Here is a 19,676-nt window from a genome sequence, read left to right on the forward strand (position 1 = left end):
CATTTTCTTCCATTGTTGGGGAATGTCAAATTGAGATAAAGTGAAACTCTGCATATCACCATATAGTCATAAAAATATTCTAAATCAAATAGTCATAACAAGATAAGATAAAAAATAATGACCATCATTAAGAAATGAATAAGAAAAATAACAACAAATTTAGAAATCTACAACAACTCTTTAAACTAATTACGATTCCAAATTCATAGAACATATGTAGAAAAATAATCAACAAATCTTATATTTTTCTAAAAAACTATGTGAATTGACTCCAAAACTAAAACAGACAAAATAATTGCACAAGGAAATGAAACAAATAAACTCACTTGTTTGTTTCATCTTATGACAGCAACCAAAATCATAAAGAAGGAATATGTAATATGATCTTAATTCATAGAATAGCTAAAGCATAGTGTAAAGTTGAGACAAAATAATCGTACTAACATGAACAATTGTAGAGGTTGTTTTACATGGTTGAAAGTTGAGACTATAATGACTAAACCATTTCTGGATACACACGAGGAATAAAGAAAAAAGATTACATAAACACGTTGCTATTTTCACATTTCAGCGACAATTTACTTAATAATGTTACACCACAAGAGAATAAAAGAACAAAAAGCATACTAACGATCCACATAAATCCATATAATAGAGCATTTTAACTAAGAAGTTGAGAGACTTTACTAACCTGTTGTATCCACAAGTCGAGTCGCACGTGTGGGACGGAGACATGATTTTGATAAGGGACTACGACAACAGCGTCTCAACAGAGATCACACCAGCTGAAGGCGACGACGACATGGACTGGATGAAGGTGTAAATGGAATGGTTTAGGATTAAATTCTCTTTTTAAGGTAAGAAAAAAGAAGAGTTTTTGAAAGCTTACCTTCAAAGCTGAGTTGCGGGCTATCGACAAAGATCACACCAACTAAAGGTGTGGAACGGTAGAAGGCGACGACAGACGTGATGGCAAAGGCGAAAAAAACCTTGGATGACAACGCAACAAGACAAGTGATGGTGGAGGCAAAACTTAACCTCAAACCCAAATGCAGCAAGATAAGCATAGGATTTAGGGTTAGCTATGGTCAGATTTTCTTTTCTGCACATGATTTTTTATTTTTCAGCCAACACGACTCCGCTTGCCACACGTGCAGAGAAAAAATCCCAACCACGTCGACAGCACGCACAAGTCGCATAAATGGAATCGCGCAACATAATATTTCTGTAGTTAATAGTATGGATTTCAAATTTACTTAATTCCTAATAGATATTGAATGTTAATGCCTAACAGATATTGAATGTTACCTAATTAACTTTTTCTTCTAAATTTTAAAATTTAGCTTATAAAAAGAAAGGATATACTTTAAGCGTCCAAGCTTGAAAGTAATTAATGAGATTAATAAAATGTATCATATATTTCGCTGATATGGTTGTGAGAACAGAATGAATGAATCATAAAATAAATATTATGCTTATATAATAATGGTGAGGAAAAAAAGGTATAAAACAATCTTACTCTATTCAAAACTACATCAGTAATAATATTTAAATCGCAATTGATCATCTCTTTCTGTACTTTAAAAAAAGCCCTGGTAACTAGGTACAACAAAAAAAAGTATTAATACTGCGCATTAATCAAGTATTATGGAATTCAGGAGAGGTGCAGGCTAATCATGCATGGAGGATCGGAATGTAGCAGGCAAATTAACAGCAATGAGAAGGAAACTGCACCTGTAACTTTGCAAGCGTTGAGCGAAGCTTGAAACTATACCAGAAGCCACGCTTTTGTAGGCTACCCTGACTATATTACATTCACTGAAACAGTTAGACAACAGTGAAAAAGAAAAAAGAAAAGATTTTGATCTTTTTTAGATGAAAAAGATTCCAAAAAAATTTGATCTAATTTTAATAACACTCATTAATATAATATGAATTTGTTAATTCAGATGAATACAAATTTGACAAAAGTTTGTTAGCGAAATACAAAGTTCGAACACGGTGGAGCTTTTTCTTCGGATAACTTTGAGTTGTTATTTCCTACAAACAAAATTAAAAAACAGTAATTAGGCTGTGGAAACTAGAAGATAATGTGAACTAGCTGGTGATAAAGGTAAGTAATAAATTTATTTTTAGCTAATTTTTAGTGTTGCGTCATTTATCTCCTTTTCAAAACGTATCTTGAAACCTTAAAATAACTATGTTATTCTTGTTAAAACTCTATTAATCACTTTAATTTATTAAATAGGAAAAATGAGGGGATAGATATTCCATGTATATGTCACGTTGCTTCCATTGAAAAAAGTAGTAGAATTAATAATTAAAGATTGAAATGGCAATAGTTAAAAAAAACTCAATTTGACAGTTCATAAATTTTCAAAGATATGTTTTAAAAAATGAACTTTGGCGTTAAACATGAAATTTTCCTTTATTTTACGATTAAAAAAACTGTACATAAAAAATACCTCTTAGTGAACTCCAAAACTCTGATGCGGTTATGATCTTTTCTCAAACTTTCTCTCACTCGATTTCTTTTCTTCTGCTTCTCTTCTTTTTTGTTGCCTGAAACCGACGAATAAGTAACATTGTTATGTTATTGCAGTACATAAATCACCAAATTACAGCAATTAATTACTTCTTAATCCGGGAAATCTGCATTCTTTCCAAAACTATAAACGAAGAAAAGGCATTAGCAAAGACTTAAAAGAAATTAGTAGGAATGTAGACGAGCTAAGTCGAGTCAAATTTTATATTGTCAAAGCTTATTTAATAAAATAATCAAGCCAAATCGAACCTAAAATGAACATAAATATTGAAACAAATATTCAAACTTGGTTTAGTTTCTTTTTCATAAGCTTGAATTTGATTTGTTTAGAAGTTATAGAGTTTTTAATTCAAACTTATTTGTTTATTTGAAATTTTTTACATTTTCAAATTTAATTGGTTGGTTAAACTTGATATTATAAATTTATTTATTCATTTCGAAAGTTTAATTATTAATGTACAAAGTTCAGAGACTTTATTCGTAGGTATATTCACAATTACTATTTATGAATATTCATAAACTGAACATATATGTATTCAATTTTTTTCATTTAATTTAATAAGTTATTTAAATTTATTCATTTAATTTAATAAATTATTCATGAATATTTGATTCATTTACAACCCTAGAAATTGAAAGTAAAAAATATGTTTAAAATTAATTTTTTTATGCATTAAGATTTATTAAAAGTGAATAATTTGATAAATAATTATTTGTATTATCTTATTTTATGGAACCTGCAACTGAATATTTTGAATTACCAAACAAGTGAATCATTATAACAAAGGGTTTTGACTCATGACATTATATGATTGTGTCCATATAACAAATGTTATTTTTATAATATAGGTTGCATAAAAAGCAATTCTAATTATAACAAATGAAACTAATCCTACATCAATATACTTTGCATAAAAATACTGATATAGAATAACCAAGAACACCATTATGAGATTAGGATTTGCTAGTAAATGGGATAGGGGCAAAAATTTTAAATAATTGGTATAGTCTGCTAATATTGTTATTTCCGCCACAATGATCCTAACCAAAAATTCTATGATAATTGGTTGATCTCCTAGAGATTCATGGAAGAAATAATAGATATTCTAAAATTAATAGATATTTGCAGCAACACTTGAATATTAAACTGCATATGCACTATGAGTAGACACTTACGCAAAGGCAGTATATCCAGTGCCAGCATTAGAAGTAGACAACAAGGCTGAGTGCACACTTGATGCTGATGAATTGTCATGTCCTCCAGGAAGGGATGAGCTTTTTCCATCACCATCAATCTAAAGGGAACAAATAAGGAAAATGTCGAATTCAATCTTATATGTACATTAAAGTACTTAAAGCGCACACCTTGTCCCATTTCGTCTTCTTGTTTGGTCTAATTTCTTTGGCTGTGCCATCTGTTGTTGGACCAGGAGGCAACACATTCACTGCCGCCGCCGCTGCAGCCGCTACAGCAGCAGCAGCAGCAGCAGCTGGTAGGTTACCAACTGAAGTGGAACACAATATTGATTAGACAAGCATAATAGGCATGCAAACCTGCAATTATTGGTGTTGAGCACAAACACATCACCATGTATAGCCTAAATTTCTCCCCTCTTTTCAGGGTGAAGCCGTGAATTTTTACCTGAATTTTGAGTGCTCAAGTTTGATCTTGGAACACCTGCATTGGGTTGTCTTCCACCAGCAACAGAATCACCCTGCCTCTTTTTTCTTTCCTGTTCTTTCCTTTCTGCTTCACGCCTCATATCATTCTCTGAACAGACGAGCACATCAGTATTATGCAAGGGCATAGCTGACCGTGAATTAATAGACAATGCAAGTAGTGAGTGATACAACAGAGATGAAATAAACTTGTCTATGCAGGGAAGGCCAATTATTTCTTTGGAAATCAATGACAAAATGAACCATACTGTATATGAGAAAAGAGAAAGATTAGCAACAAAAGAGCATCCGAGAGACTTAGGAAAGACCAACGAATTACCAAGATGCAAAAGGCAAAGGGCAAAATATGTGATTGCGGCTGAGGGTTTGGGGGTATAAATTTCTCCTAATGCTTTTTACTTTGCTTACCGCCTGCAATGGTCATTGGTAACTGTTTTAATCCACAAATGTACACAATTTTTCTGCAGACACACAACTTGACTGAGGAAGTTGCTATCTTAAAACAAAAATCAACAATGAAATTTGATGAGAAAGTATTAACTTCCATGCCAATTTGTGTTGATAACTTGGTATGATACAGTCAGTGCATTATAGTAATTGCATTCTTGTAGACAGTAAACTGTACTACCCTCATTTTAGTTCTCTGAAAGTTGTCTGATGAAAATAATGCCAATAACTGATGCAAACAATTTTTTTAAAACACATTTCAAGTTCCCACTTTCTTAGATTGTTCTATCATTTCCTATTAGATTATTAGGAGATTAAGGACGCCTTATCTTCCACCATCTTTTTGTCATTAAAGGTAGGTTATTCTATAGTATATTAAGGAGAAACCAGTAAACTTGACAAAAGGAGGAAGTTTGAAACATTATAAAACTTTGCATTTAGACATCTGATATTATATTGTAAACAAACAGTTCAAGTGTCGGAGATTTACCGTCAATAGATCAGTTTCACATTGAAAAGCGACTAGTGTTGCCACCAAAGGAAAGATAAAATAGAACTAAAAATGCAAGATCCTTTTCACCCTTTTGATCACAGGCCAACAAGAAATTATATTTCATGAAACTTACAAGATTAGCAGTCAAGACCAAATGGAAAACTATTTGCATCTTCATATACTTGACGGGATTTGAATTCCTAAACTGGTTTCTATACTAATCCAGAATCAGTCTACTAGATCAGATGAATCATATTGATTCACTGATTCCAGTTGTGTTGCTCACAAATCTGACTTCAACATTTCTTTGGGAAAATGCAGAAAATAACTAAGGCCATAAGTTTAGAAAATATGGGCCTGACATGTTTGGCTAGAAATTCTATGGAGGCCCCTTCAATGGGAGGCTTATGAAGGTTGGATAAAGTCCACCTTTTGAATATGTAAATGGCGCCACATTCAACATTCAACATTATGATAAGAATACTTGCCATCTGCAACATGCGATGGAGGGCCCATAGCCGCCCATGCAGAACACTGGGACTGCATAGAATTTCTCTTCCCCCAAAGCCTAAAACCCAGATTTTTATGGACCGTTAAAAAGTTCATGAGGTAGGACCAAGTTTTCATATTTTCAAATGGGAATATTACACCATCATTGTCAAAATGGTTATAAACAGTGTCACAATAGATTTAAATGGCCCTCCAAAATGCAAAGACACCCATGCCAATGGAAGTTTAAACCAAAATTCAGGTGAAGACAGACATTTGAAAGAGAAAAAAAATGAATTACCTATTTCATCAACATAGTCACTTTTGTCATATCCATGAGGATCAAAAACGTCCTTACTAAAGCAAGTCCCAATCTGGTCTATGTCTTGATAACTCACAGCATGCTGCAAGAAGTCAGGATTCCGATAGTCCTTCCTATTACGTAAATCAGCATTGAAACTTTTCCCAGCCCTCTTATACGCAAAGAACCTGTTAAACCGTTCCTGAAATAGAAAAAGACAGAAAGACAAAAAGTGAAATTACAGAAGAGATAAGAAAATATGAAGGTTTTTCTAGAGTAGTTTAAAGCATAGTTTAAAACATTCATACTATTATGGTTTTGTTGGTTTATATATGCTTATTTGAGGAAAGATTATTGTTATGAATAGTAAAAACAAGAAAATAATTAGAGTACCTATACCAGTTACCATTATGAATAAATATCCAGTATACATGCAGAACATGCATTGATCAGCAAATGTGTCAAATTTTCTATTCTAGTAGCAAATCAAGTACACAAATAAACAGACATCAGCACATAGAGTTTATGAAACATTGGGAAATTAACAAAAACAAATTGGAACAAGTTTTAAGTGACAAAAAACCTGTAGCTCCTTAGGGCATTGAGCTGAAGGAGGTGGAGGAAGAAAACTACTCAACGGATCATCCTTTCGCCCTTCCAAGGAAGCTACAGCAGTTTCCAACTTAGTTACTTCAGGCACAGATTCAATAACATCCATTGGCGAACTATGTTCAATCATAGGTTGTTCAGATAAATCAGATGGCTGGAGAGGATCTAGTTGTGTGGCTGGCATTACTAGGGGAACAGTCACAGATGATGTTTTATCCTCTGCATTTCCTACAAAACTCAACATGTCAAAAACTCTGAAGACCTCTAATGGGATATGCACAAGGACATACACACAAATAAGCAAAACATTACAAAACTATTTCAATTAGCTTAAGGAAGCTTAGCTTTAAAATGAGGATACAACTATAAAGTATCCCAGCTATGGACATTATTACAGGTCAACACATCTTTTATAAGTGCCTGTTGACTTGGTTGGAAAAGAGAGAGAGAACAAAAAGTAATTGGTTGAAAGATCCCTTATTTACTTGGAATAGAATGAGGAAAGAGAGGGAAGAATTTTTTGCTAAATTTCCTATATATATATATATTTTTGTATGGATCAGGCAAAATGGATAGAAAGAAAATTGAGAAAATAGTTGTTGTCGTTCAGATTGATAAGCAACCAGTAGGCATTACCGATTGGCAAATGGCAATTACTAATGGAGCCCTTTTTAGCCAACAAAAGGAAATTTTACTCATTTTATCTTTTTGCCATTACCTCCTCTCCACTTAGTCAATAGAGCATAAAGAATATAATTGTCAAACAATATGGCCATGCACCATAGAGCAATGCTCAGAGATTTTTGAAATAATAAACACAATATTTTCACAGCCTTTCTTAGAACTATTTTTATGTGTTGCAAGATATCCCATCCATAAACAGAGATGATGTGCTTCCAATAAACTAGGTTTTCTGCTCAAAATTGAAAAGGACATAAATTACATTTCCTGGATTGTTTCAATTGTGCCTGACTGAACTACTAGAATAGTGTAAAAGGCATATTGTTACAATGCAGGTTTATATAAGGGCACAGATATATCAATTCTGCTCCATTGTAAATCATGTCATCCAAAAGGGATGATCTCAGTGCAAAAGGCTGACAAGTCTATGCAACTATCATAATGTCATGTTTTCAACTATCACTGAGGACAGTACTATCTCTTAGTGAGTCAGACTTTACAAATTAGCATCACTAATAAGAGAGAAACTATAATTGGACTAATAATTTGAAGCAACAACCTATGAATAGTGCAGAATAACAACAATTATAAAATTATAACACTCATTGCTTAGCTAAAATTGAAAATCTAATCTACAAGGCAACTCTTGCATTTGTCTCTCTTCATATTACAATGTCCAAATATCTAACCAAGAAAAACCTAACATCACATTGTTCCTTCAGGTGCAGAAGGGAAACGGAAGTATCAATTATGGAAATGCATACAGGGTCTTCCTATATCAGCGGAGAATTTGTTTTCATCGTCGATTTAATCCAAAACATAGCAAACAGGTATTTTGGTAAAATAAATAAATAAATAAAAATAAAATTTCTGACCTAAAATAGGTTGGTAGAAGTATTTATCAATTATGGCATGGACAAAATACATTGAACAGACTTAAAAGAGGGCAAAACTTAAAATTATAAAATTACCATTTGGTGCTTTAACCTCTGCTTCAAGCATGGGATGGCCATTGCTTAATATCTCCCCATCCTGCAAACTCCAGCATGGTTAAGAAAATAGAGAACTATTACTATACAGTCCAATAAAACATGTGAGGAAGAGGAACATTAGAGATAAATAGTAACGTGTCCGGCTAGGAGGAAAAATCGTCAAACTATCATTTCACTATATTCTGAAGTTAAAACAAGGCAAACAAGAAACAGAAAGCATTACCTCCGGCTCGGGAGACATGGCAGTCTCATCATGCGCGTAATCCACAATAGCAAGAGACCCCATCCCCGTCCTCACCCTCTGAGGATCCACAGGCTCCGGAAGCCCAGCAGACGGCTGAGGCGGCACAGGGGCTGAACTAGGCGAGACATAGGAGAGGGGCGAAGAATGCAATCTCGAGGGAAACAGCGGTGGAGGCGTAGGGCTCCGAGCGACGAGGCTACTTGGGGTTACGTGATCAGCGGGGCTAGTTTGGATTGTATAATCAACGCCATCGTCGAGAGGAGGAGACCGAGTTTGGCCAAGGGATGGAGAGGTAGAAGTATCGAAGTAATGGTCGGGCGTGGTCGCCCTCGGGCCTCTGCCTGCGACGGGGCTAGTTAGGGTTACATTATCCGGAGCCAACGGTTGCTGCTCCTCCACCGCTTCCTGCGGCACCTGCACCTCCTCCATTTCATCTTCCTCTTCCTCGTCGTTGTAGACGGAAAGCAGATCGATGCCGCCGGAGCCAGCGGCCATCGTCACCTCCAAGAGAAGCGCCGATGGGAGATCAAAAATAGGGAAAGCAATAGGAACCGGAATTAGGATACCAAGAGAGAGACGCCGTGTTCGACTCCGCCTCTAGCGATCCGCTGCCACCAGATCCGGCAAGAAGTACAGTGAAATCGCCGCCGCCGACCGCCGCTCGCTAGATAATAGTGCCGCTATCGCGATCAAAAGCAGATATTTAGAAATAATCGACCCGATGATCAAAAGTAAATATTTGCAAAAAGGTATAACAATATTTAGTAATTATTAACAATTTTTCTTAGTTAATTTAGTTATTAATTAATTAATTAATTAATATTTTATGCAGTGTGGATTTATGAGTATTTTATCTTTCAAAACTATATTTATATGTTAAAATTTTATCTCATTCATTTATAAATACTTTATTCTTTTATATTTTTCAGTATAATATTTTTATATTTAATATTAAAATAAAGTCTCTATCGGATATTAATAAGTTTTAGGGTGCAAACAAGATATTTTTTATAATACTTCAACAATTGTCTACGGTTGCAATTGACCACTGTTGTAATTCTATCGTAACAAACTCAACTATGTCCTAAAAATGATATTTTTATAATACAATTTTGCTTTTGATGGACATCAATTGTTTGATATCCTTATTATTCTTTGTTATTTGTTATGTTCATGTACACTTTTGAGAAGAGACAATCCTTTCGGATCTAAAAGATAAATTGAATACATAAAAGAAGCAATGGAGGAACCACACTCTCGTGGCACTCTTGAACCCAATGAAAGTGCATAGCACCACAATGAGGAAACGAGTGGGATCGAACACAAACAAATGAAGGGTGCCAAGGGCAATGAGGAAGTAAATAGAACTTAGTTTAGGTCAAGAGGGCTCTCCACTCCAAGCTACCATTGAGAGGTGATATACTACAACTCACAATCATTTCAAATCCATTTTCATATGCCATTATGTTCGCTAGCATGTACTGTGCCAAGTTGCTCAATGCTCCATACTAGTACAATTTATATACTACTTTTGCCATTGTGGGATCACCTACACGAATGTTTCACTATTGGTGTGAAGTTTGCCGCATACGCTACTTCCTTTGTCGATCATCAACTTCCTTGCTAGTCTCATTGTGATGTAAAGAAGCATCTTTAAGACGAACAGGGTGAGGTCACAAACGATCATCGTGATCGGCACCACCACCATCCACCATGAGAGGCCCTTAAAGAGGAGGATGTTCAAGTATGAGCTTTGTGTATGAATTTGAGAAGTTTGGCTCCAAGATTCTTTGTTCCTTGTAGCTCAATTATGTCCTCAGATTGTGGCTTAGCACCGGAGCTGCCTACTTCTACCAAAACACGCAACACGCTTCCCCTCGAATCAGCATCGCTTCTCTTCGGCTCGCCCAGGAGGCTCCAATCGGCGTGGATTAGCCGAGCCCGATTGTACTCATTCTGTCAGTATCCAAACAGAAAACACGATTTTGCTGTGCGTTGGCCCCTCAAAATTGGCCACGTGTTAGGCTAATTCAGAAAATGAGGTGTTTGCCGTTTGTTCGAAGGATGCGATCCCCAACGGTAGGTTGGAAAACCGGTGGGCGGGCAGCGTGCGGTGTCTGGTGCTGAGCCGAGCGCAGCGAGATCGGAGAGTGACGTCACACGTGACGCGCTGCTGGATGCTGGGAGCTCACCACGCTAAAGTTAGCTCAGATTTGTACCTCGTTGATGACTCGACAGGATAGCTAACTTCGGCCGGGACCACGAACCAGCACATTGAAACAGGTAAACAAGTTGGTCGATTTAAGTAGGCCTACGTATTCTGCTGTGATTTTACTCATTTCATTTTTTTTCCTTTTACTTTTATTTTGAGAATTTCATTTTGCTCATATTTTCATTCACCTCCTAGAGTTCCAATAATTACAGTTTGGCCTCTAATCTTTGCCAAATAACAAATTAGAATCAATAAGAAGTTGTAAGGATGTAGTTGTTCACAACTTTATAAGATCAAACATGAGACAAAGTACAACTCTTTATATGAATTAACTATTCACGAGTAATCATTTCAAAACTTAATTAATTTGATTAACAAAGTATTATGGTTTGGAAATTGTGTGTAAACTTCTGGAGCATAGTTGAGTTGGTAACGACGAAACAGAATTGCAGAAGAGAATAAAGATTCGAATCTCGACGAAGCTGAGACAATACCTTTCTCTGTCGTGGTCAACTATAATTTTTCGATTTATTTCTTCACAGATAGTAGTGGGGCTAATCGTGTGGGACCGTTGAGGTTAAGGTGGTGAATTCCACCTTTTGCATAAGAAAAAGAAATTGTGTGTAAATTGTAATCAATTTTTAAGGAGTAATAAAGATATAAGCAAAGTGCAAGGGTCAAATAAAATAAATATTTTATTTTATTTTATTTTATTTTGTGACTTGCTTTGGGTGAATTATTGCTCATCACGATTTAACTAAAACGCACTCGAAGGGCGTCGTCTCGCCGTTCGCGATCGCCCGCCGGGAGAGCCGCGGTTAAACCCTAGCCGCGAGGTAAGGGCCACCGGTTTGAATCTATGCCTCTCTCTCTCTCTCTTTCTGTGTATTCTTAATGATTGAACTCCTCGATTTTTTAGGTGGTTGCCGTTGAATTGCGAGCAGTTGCTTGTGTTTTTTCTCATGTTATTTTGATATTTCTGGCGTCGGATTGTTCGGAAATTGCCGAGGTCTAGTAGTCCGATTAGTTGGGTATGTGCAGCAGTGGGATTCAATGGTGTTTAGGGTTGATGCGGTAGGGTTGTTCTGGTGCGGGATGTTGGTTGTCTTGCGCTGATTTCTTTCGTTTTCATTGGATTTTTGTTCGCCCTTTTTCTGTTTGCACTTAGATGTTCGAGTTATGTTCCTGCGCAATGGAGAACCTTTTAGAGCAAAAAGGAGAGTGCTTTCCTTCTTCTTAAAGGGAATTCATGGCGCATATAGACACCAGTCAGTGGCCTTTTCAGAGCATGATTCGTTAGTCAAGCTAAATGATGTTTCTGTTTTCTCTTAAATTTTGGTTAAATCATTCGAAATTCTCTTTGCTTATTTACTGAGGTATATAAAATTTATAATTTAATAGTAGAAATTAGAATGAGCGATAGCAAAACGCTCCCTTTTCTCAGTTTCATTTACGATGTTCAGTAGGTCTTGTTATGGCGAGAATTAGGATGGGTGGTTGTTGATAAAAATTTAGATTTTTTCATTCTTTTGTGGGCTCTGTGACATAGGGAACTGCCTTAGTTTTTTTTTTCTTTTTTTTTTTGAATTTTGGTTTTATAAGGAACTGATGAGACAAATATCCTTCTTCACTTTCATGTATTTGGGAGAAGCTGATGATGTAGATAGTTAATTGCTTTTATAAACATTGTTGCATTGCGGTGAGACATTGTTGTTCATTACGACAGGGCTATGAGATTCAATACCTCTTGATCAAGAGTGGGTGACTTGAAATCTCTGATTGACACATTGTAAAGGTTGAAGCCTTTGTCAGTTGATCTATTGTCTAATTGACCCTCCCTGCAGTATGCCTCGAGTGAAAAGGCTCTATGAGGTCTGTAAAGCATCATTCTCCGATAGTGGGCCCATATCTGCTGAAGCTCTTGAAAATGTACGGTCTTGTTTAGGTGAGAAACACATCATTTCTCTACTTACATGTTTTTTTTTTGTGCTTCTTTTTATCTCAGTTTTGGGCTGAAATTTCTATGTTAATTTGAACTCTGAAGCATGCTACTCTACCCATTATTTATCCTCATCCTTTTTGTATGCCACATTTTCTTGTTAAAGAATATGGCTATTAGAACACCTCTGGAATCATATTTTGCAGACTAACAACATGATTGAATATATAATGAACCATGCACATTCAAATCATGTCAAAGGAGACTGTTAGAGTAATTGATGAAATAAGTACGTTATTTTGATTCTGTGACCAAAGAGAAACTTCGCATATTAGCAAGTATGGTTATTTGGCCTTTGAACAACTACTGCGGGCGCCATGTCAGGTGCCAACTCGCTTGCTGGATTTACTTGGTGGTTGGAATGTCGGGCCGGACCGTCCATCCCAGGATTAGTCGGTGTAAGCTGGATACCTGGTATAAAAAAAAAGTATGGTTATTTGACCACATATAGGTGAATGCTGGTTGACTAGTATTCCCATAAATCATCAATTTCATTGCATGATTTCTCCATGGATGAATGGGATCAAACAATAATGTTTAAGATTTAGCTTTCAAATCATAATCGATCATTTTTAGTTTCTTTCAAAATCCCTCTCGTACCTCTCATTGTCACAGTTAGGGATTCAATCTCTTCTGACTTTAAGTCTCATAGTGCATTTATTGTCTGTACTTGTGTAAAATTATCTCAAATTCTGTTTCATATATATACAAAATGATAAAATGTGATTATCATGGAAGGACAGTACGATATACGTGAGCTTTCTAATCATTGATGAATTTGGGGCTGATATTTGTTGAAACATGCAAGTTAAGCATCCTATCAAGGGGTAGTTTCTAGCCTGCCATCGTAGAGTGAAAAACTGTGAAAGTCAATTCTGCATTGGTAGCCATTCAATAGTTCCTTGCAAAATTTGGAAAAACTTTATATCATTAAGAAATTGCTGAATACTGAATGTTTCTGATAGTTCATATAGGTTTTGTGGGTCTAATTTTCATTTCAACTATTTTTTATTGTTTATGATAGCGGTATACCAGAATGCATGTGGATCTGAACAGCTAATATCACTCATTCACTGGGGTCTAATAAACCATAATAGTTAGCACACTACAGGGTACTGCCAGTCAAAATGACAAATATTGGTTGGTATATATTTGTCTTTCTTGAAACTAAATGCCATTAACTCTACTCGACCCTATCAACAACTTTGTATTTAAGTTGATGATGGTTTTCCCACTTTCTTGTCTTTATATGTAAAGTTTCAGTTTTGTGTTTATTCTCTCATTGTGCTAGTCTTTTGTTTGTGGGGTTCTTGTCCATATGACAGTATCCTTGTTTGGGTATTATTTTCTCATTGGTTTTGTGCAAAACAAAAATCTGTAAATGCTGCAGTCAAGTAACAAAATCGATATTCTTTCTCTGTAGTTGCTTTTGAGTGCATTGCTTGCTGAGATACAAGTGCTTCAAGCTTAATGCCATTTCCAATAACTTGAGTGATTTTGTCTATGAAACACACTACTTTATCTATTATGTTAACACTCTAGGATTCATCTTTTATGCTTTTTATGCTTGTTTTGTTTCAACATGGTTAAGCTTCCTGTTCATTCCTTTCAGTTGACTTTGCTCTTCACCACTTGCATTATTCTGTATTGTTCATCTGTTATCCATTTAAGCTTTATAGCACATTTGAAAAGATGACAATCAAACAGTTCTCACGTATGATGTGAAACTCTCCCTGGTATTCTTCAAGTATTTGTTGATGCTTTGATCCTTCCAACCACTTGCGTGCATAAAAATTCATACTTTTGACATGCACCTTTTCCCCTTGGTAAATTTGGATCCTTGCGATCCGAAAAGGTCTTGTTGTTTCGTATTCCTTAAAGTTATTGAAACTTTTATTCAAGGATGTAACTATTTCTGTTTGATATACTAGTTAGGTTATATTCTTCTTTCCAATTGTAAGAATAATTGAAAAGATCACATCCTTGCTTTGTTGTATATGGTTTGACTAAATTTTGCAACCATAATTATAGGGATTAATTAGAGGAATCCCACTAATAACTGTTAACTGCAAGCCCCCAATACTTTTAAAATCCTAGGACACCTCTTGAACTTCCATCTACTGAAAAATGTGCTGATAAATATTATTTTCTGTATTATCTCTATCCTTGTCAGTAAAATAACTCAGTGAATACCAACTTCCTCTATGAGATGACCTATAATATTTTTTGCCAATGAAGTTATGATGCCATCATGATTTTTGCTGATGAGAGCAAATATGTCAAACCACTTTACCAGGTGATTTCAGGTGAACTGGTTTGCTCAGCAGTATGACAAAAATTCAGGTAGTGTCCCTTTTTTATCCATTAGGGGTTTTGGTGTCGATAACAAATGTATGTGTGGGAAAGAGACTCTAACTAAAATTTACTCGCTAATTTAATTCATGGCTTGTTTCCTTGCAACTGGCTTGCTTTTCGACTTGAGTTTTTCCAACCTCACCTTTAATTTTTCAGATGATATTAAACCTTCTGACGTGGGACTTGAAAAGGAGGCTCAGATAGCACGAGGGTGGAAAGTTTCCATGAATTCAAATGGAAGAAGAGGGCGTAATGGAAATAATCAGTGCCCACCTCCTATCAAATATCTACATGTACATGAGTGTGAAAACTTTTCTGTAAGAATCTGATCCTCTGCTGGAGTAGGTCTAAGAAAAGTTACTTGATACAACATTCCTGCAGCTTTCTAACTCATTCTAATTATTTCTGTCTCTTATCTTTAAAAGAATGAAGTCAGGATCTTCTGTTGAAGAACAAATTATAACTGTAAATGAAATGATGATATCTTGATTTTCTCTAATTATTCTACAGATTGGGATATTCTGCATGCCGCCTTCATCTGTTATTCCACTTCATAACCATCCAGGAATGACAGTGCTGAGCAAGCTTCTTTATGGGACAATGCTTGTTAAATCATATGACTGGATTGATACTGAGGGATCCGTTGATCCATCTGAAGGTTTGTGCCCCTTTGCAAATAGTTTCTTGTGAGTTATGTACTAACTATTTCCCTTGTGTAGCAAGTTCTCTTCACTAGATGCTTGTTTTCTTTTGAGGGGTGCTTTCCAATGCATGTAATAATTGCCTTGAATAATTAGTTATCTTCTTAAATTAGTCTGAAAGTCTTAATCTTCTCACTAAGATCACATGTTCCGGTATTTTTCTTAATTTTAGGCCCACAGCCCCAGGTAAATGTTCAATGTTAAGTTCACTATAGGAAATGAAGCTTTCTTAACGTCCCAAATTACTGGACTGAAAGAGAAACTGAGTCAGACAAAAGCTGGCAACTAATTAAAAGTCACATTGTTTTAAGAAAACATATTACTTTGATTAGCACTGAACATAGGCCTTAGATTGACAAAAAGGAGATGAAATAGAGATCTAAGATGTCAATTTGAACAACATGAAAAATGAAAACAGATGATGCTATTACAATGTAGTCCTACTTGAATAAGATGTATTGGTTCAAAATCGCAAGCCGTGCCCGAGTTTGAGATTTTGACTAGAACTACTATTTCAGTATTAATGTCTTGACATATGATGCTGGTGGAGAATTGGAGGGGTAGAAGGACGAAAAAGAAGAGAACACACCTATATATTTAAGTTTGGACTTTATGCCTCAAAAGGAATGGTAGGATTTGACATTGAATTGTACGGGCACAAGATAAAAAATAAAAATATTATATTAATTCATCTTGACGCGTTTTATAGGATGGTAAGGGATATCGTTAGTATAACACGTTACTTAATGACATAATCGACACAATGACACATGATAAGGTATTTGTGGCTAAATAGTATCGAGTTTAGGAATTTGTCAAAATGATATGTTTCAACCAGACGACCCGGCATGGTACGAGATATACACAAGTAATCGAAATGATACTCACTGTCCTTGATACAAATAATTGAGATTTTGTGACAACAAGGAGTTTCAGGAAACAACATTATCATAAGACTAGACAAACACAAGTAATAACAATAAAATGTATAACAAGGAGTTTAAGAATGCTCATCCAGTAGAAAACTCCTCTTGATACTCATAGTGTGCTTGACCATTAGATGATAGCTTCTTGACAGAGATTCAAGAACAGCTAGCAGTATCTTTAGTATATATATTCAACTTAATAGAGAAAACATATTATATCATTGAAGCTTATGATAATGTTTTTGGGTCCTTATACAATTGCATTGTAGAGATGCAGTTGAAATTTAGTCACCTTGGGGAGTGGTTAGTAGTTAGGTTTACCTACCGCTTGAAAGTCTGCTCTGCTCAGTAAAGTGCAGTTTTCAGTCAGCTAGTTTTCAAGGTTATCGAAACATTAGTAAGTTGGGAAAAGGCCTAGTAACATTTCCTAAGGTTATCTAAATGATTGCATGATATGTGAGAGGATGGAATGGGTTGAATTATAATGATTTGGCACATTACATTTTTTCAACTTCTTTGATCTTTTCTTTATCTTTAATCCCGTCGCATTCTTCGATCTTTTGTCTCCTGATTCTCTAAGTATCTTCACATCTAATGTTGTTTTCCATATATTTCTGACTCATGTTGATTTAACTACATATTTGGCACTTTTGCCCAATGAAATCATCGAAAACATGAGATCAATTTGACTATACATAAGCTAATTTGCATGATCTGAGATCAACTAAGTTAGAACTGAAGAATAGCCAAGCTTTACTGTAAAAAAGTATCCTGTTTATTCTACTTTTGTCTACATTCTCAGGTACCGTTTGAAAAAACTCTTCCTGGCAAACACACAATCATTAGAAAATGCTTCTAACAGTAAATAGACATTATGTTTGTAAGGATTATACTAAAAGGAGCAAGATGGCTTTTTTTGCACGTTTTTTTTGGTAATTTTCCAACTATCTCCCACTCAACATAGTTTCGGCCTATTTTGATGAATCCAAAAAAAAAAAAATGGAAAAAAGAAAAACGATGTGCTTCTACTGATTATCATAAGTTGGTTTCCTGTGGGGGGTGGCTTAGTCCCATGTGCAATGTAGACGGAATACTCTTGGGCACTAGAAGAATGAGATGTTCAAGATAGATTGCTCATGTCATTGTGAAGTTTGTCAGAATAGAACCTAAAGAAAACTTTCTGACTTTGGAAGACAAGTCTATGCTGAGGTTTACTATTATACACTTTTTTTTTGGTTGATTTTGAACTTGGACTCATTTGAGATTATTGCCTATTTTGATGAATCAAAAAATAAAAAAGGAAAAAAAAAATGCTTCTGCTGATGATCAAAGGTTGATTTCTGGGTGGCTTAGTCCCATGTGCAATGTAGACAGGATAATACTTTTCGGTACTAAAAGAATGAGATGTTCAACGATTGTTCATGTCATTGTGAAGTTTGTCCCTAATTGATGTCAGAATAGAGCCTATGAAAAGTGTCTGACTTTGAAGACAAATCTGTGTGCTGAGGTTTACTATCATATACCTTTTTGTGGTTGGTTTTGAACTTAGTCCATATCTAAAAACCCTCTCATTTTGGTGGCCAAATTGGCATAGTATTTTTTTCAGACTCCAGCCTTGTTGATTGTAAGTAGTTCATTTTTAGAATTGATTTAACCATGACCATTTTTTTATGTCGATGATCAAAACCTATCATTATGAATGCATGAGATAGGTACCTTTGTTGCCAATTTGACTAAAAACTTTAACATTTTCATCTGAGTGAACGTTATAATCTTTCCAGCTATCCGTAACTTTGCTTGTGCTAATTTCTTACCTTAAGAAAGAGTGTGTGCTTGGATTCATTCGACAAATTCAAGGTTAATTAGGGTTCTTGAATCATTCCATCGCACAATAATATCCACCATAGTAGAGCATAATTTATTTTCTGACTCTACACCTTAATTTTGCTCGAGAATTACATGTAAATGATCATATGCTTTTCAGCCCGACCAGCAAAGCTCGTTAGAGATGGCCACATGACTGCGCCCAGTGGGACAACCGTCCTCTACCCTACAAGCGGCGGCAACATTCATTCTTTTAAAGCAATAACTCCCTGTGCTCTCTTTGATGTTCTATCACCCCCATACTCATCAAATTATGGTGCGTGATTGCACTTATTTCAAGAAGTCAAGAAAAAGTTCATCTGGTACAAAATTTTTATGAATTATTATATATCTGCGTTGTTGCTAGTCCACCATAATGTCTCGAGATCGTGTTATATCTATGCTTTATTTGAATCCTTGAAGGTGTGTTACCTAGTGGTGTAGATGCTTCAAAGGTGGCTTGGTTGGAAGAGTGTCAGCCGCCGGAGAGCTTTGTCGTTCACAGAGGGCCGTACAGGGGCCAAATCATCAACAATCAATGATTTCCCATTCACTGTATTATATACTTTCATTCTGATTAGCTCTTTTAACATGGGGGAAACATGGGTTTGATATCTGCTTATCTGCAGCAATATGATTTCAATGACTTTTCGGCATCTTGGTAGTCAGGAAGCTTGTTATGTATCATACACCTTTCTTTAGTCGAAGACTGGAAGTGTTCTTCAACCAAGGAACTACTTCGGCGGTCAGAAAAATAATCCATCCATACGCCATCAAAGGCATCTTTACCTGATCTGATCGTTGTTTCAGGTGACATGATCTATCTTTCTTCTCAATCCATTGAGTACTTTACTCAGGTTGTCGCCTACGGCCCTAATAGCGAACAAGATTTTGAGTAGGATATGTCAGTGGTAACTCAACTTGTTTTGAGATTTTGAAGTGAATTCTTGGCTGGTTTATTTGCAGGACTATGAACTCATCAGATCATTTGGCTTTTCGATGCACTGAATGTTTTGGAAGTATTTTTTTGGAGTGTTGTCTTTCATTACTTCGGCTCAGGTTAATCAGTTGAACTGGTCGGTTCGGTCTGTTTGTTTCGGTTGATCCTATGTTTTGGTGGTGTTGCTATCAGTTTTAGA

General features: G+C 35.6%; 1 protein-coding gene and 1 pseudogene across 1 annotated transcript; one reads left to right on the forward strand and one right to left on the reverse strand.

The window, feature by feature from the left end:
- Positions 1 to 1,881: 1,881 nt before the first annotated feature.
- Positions 1,882 to 9,150, reverse strand: LOC141822975 (uncharacterized). The gene is made up of 9 exons (XM_074710264.1): positions 8,461 to 9,150; positions 8,217 to 8,277; positions 6,539 to 6,792; positions 5,956 to 6,157; positions 4,188 to 4,316; positions 3,911 to 4,050; positions 3,722 to 3,840; positions 2,466 to 2,562; positions 1,882 to 2,040 (listed from the first exon to the last, which is right to left on the reverse strand). Exons 1-8 carry the CDS (start codon positions 8,974 to 8,976, stop codon positions 2,496 to 2,498), a joined length of 1,488 nt encoding a protein of 495 aa, XP_074566365.1. The 5' UTR covers positions 8,977 to 9,150; the 3' UTR covers positions 1,882 to 2,040; positions 2,466 to 2,495.
- Positions 9,151 to 11,456: 2,306 nt separating this feature from the next.
- On the forward strand, positions 11,457 to 19,625 carry LOC141824081 (plant cysteine oxidase 4-like; annotated as a pseudogene).
- Positions 19,626 to 19,676: the final 51 nt, after the last annotated feature.

Source organism: Curcuma longa, chromosome 3 (assembly GCF_044706935.1).
Source record: "Curcuma longa cultivar G26 ecotype Majalengka, Jawa Barat chromosome 3, ITB_CL_G26_1.1, whole genome shotgun sequence".
Classification (NCBI taxonomy): Eukaryota; Viridiplantae; Streptophyta; class Magnoliopsida; order Zingiberales; family Zingiberaceae; genus Curcuma; species Curcuma longa.

Excerpts from the sequence above, each read along its gene's own strand:
- LOC141822975 (XM_074710264.1), bottom strand. The coding sequence starts at position 8,976 with ATGGCCGCTGGCTCCGGCGGCATCGATCTGCTTTCCGTCTACAACGAC. Across the intron at positions 4,317-5,955 it reads TGACTATGTTGATGAAATAG|AGAATGATATGAGGCGTGAA; the intron begins GTAATTCATTTT and ends TCGTCTGTTCAG. Across the intron at positions 4,051-4,187 it reads CTTGAGCACTCAAAATTCAG|TTGGTAACCTACCAGCTGCT; the intron begins GTAAAAATTCAC and ends GTTCCACTTCAG.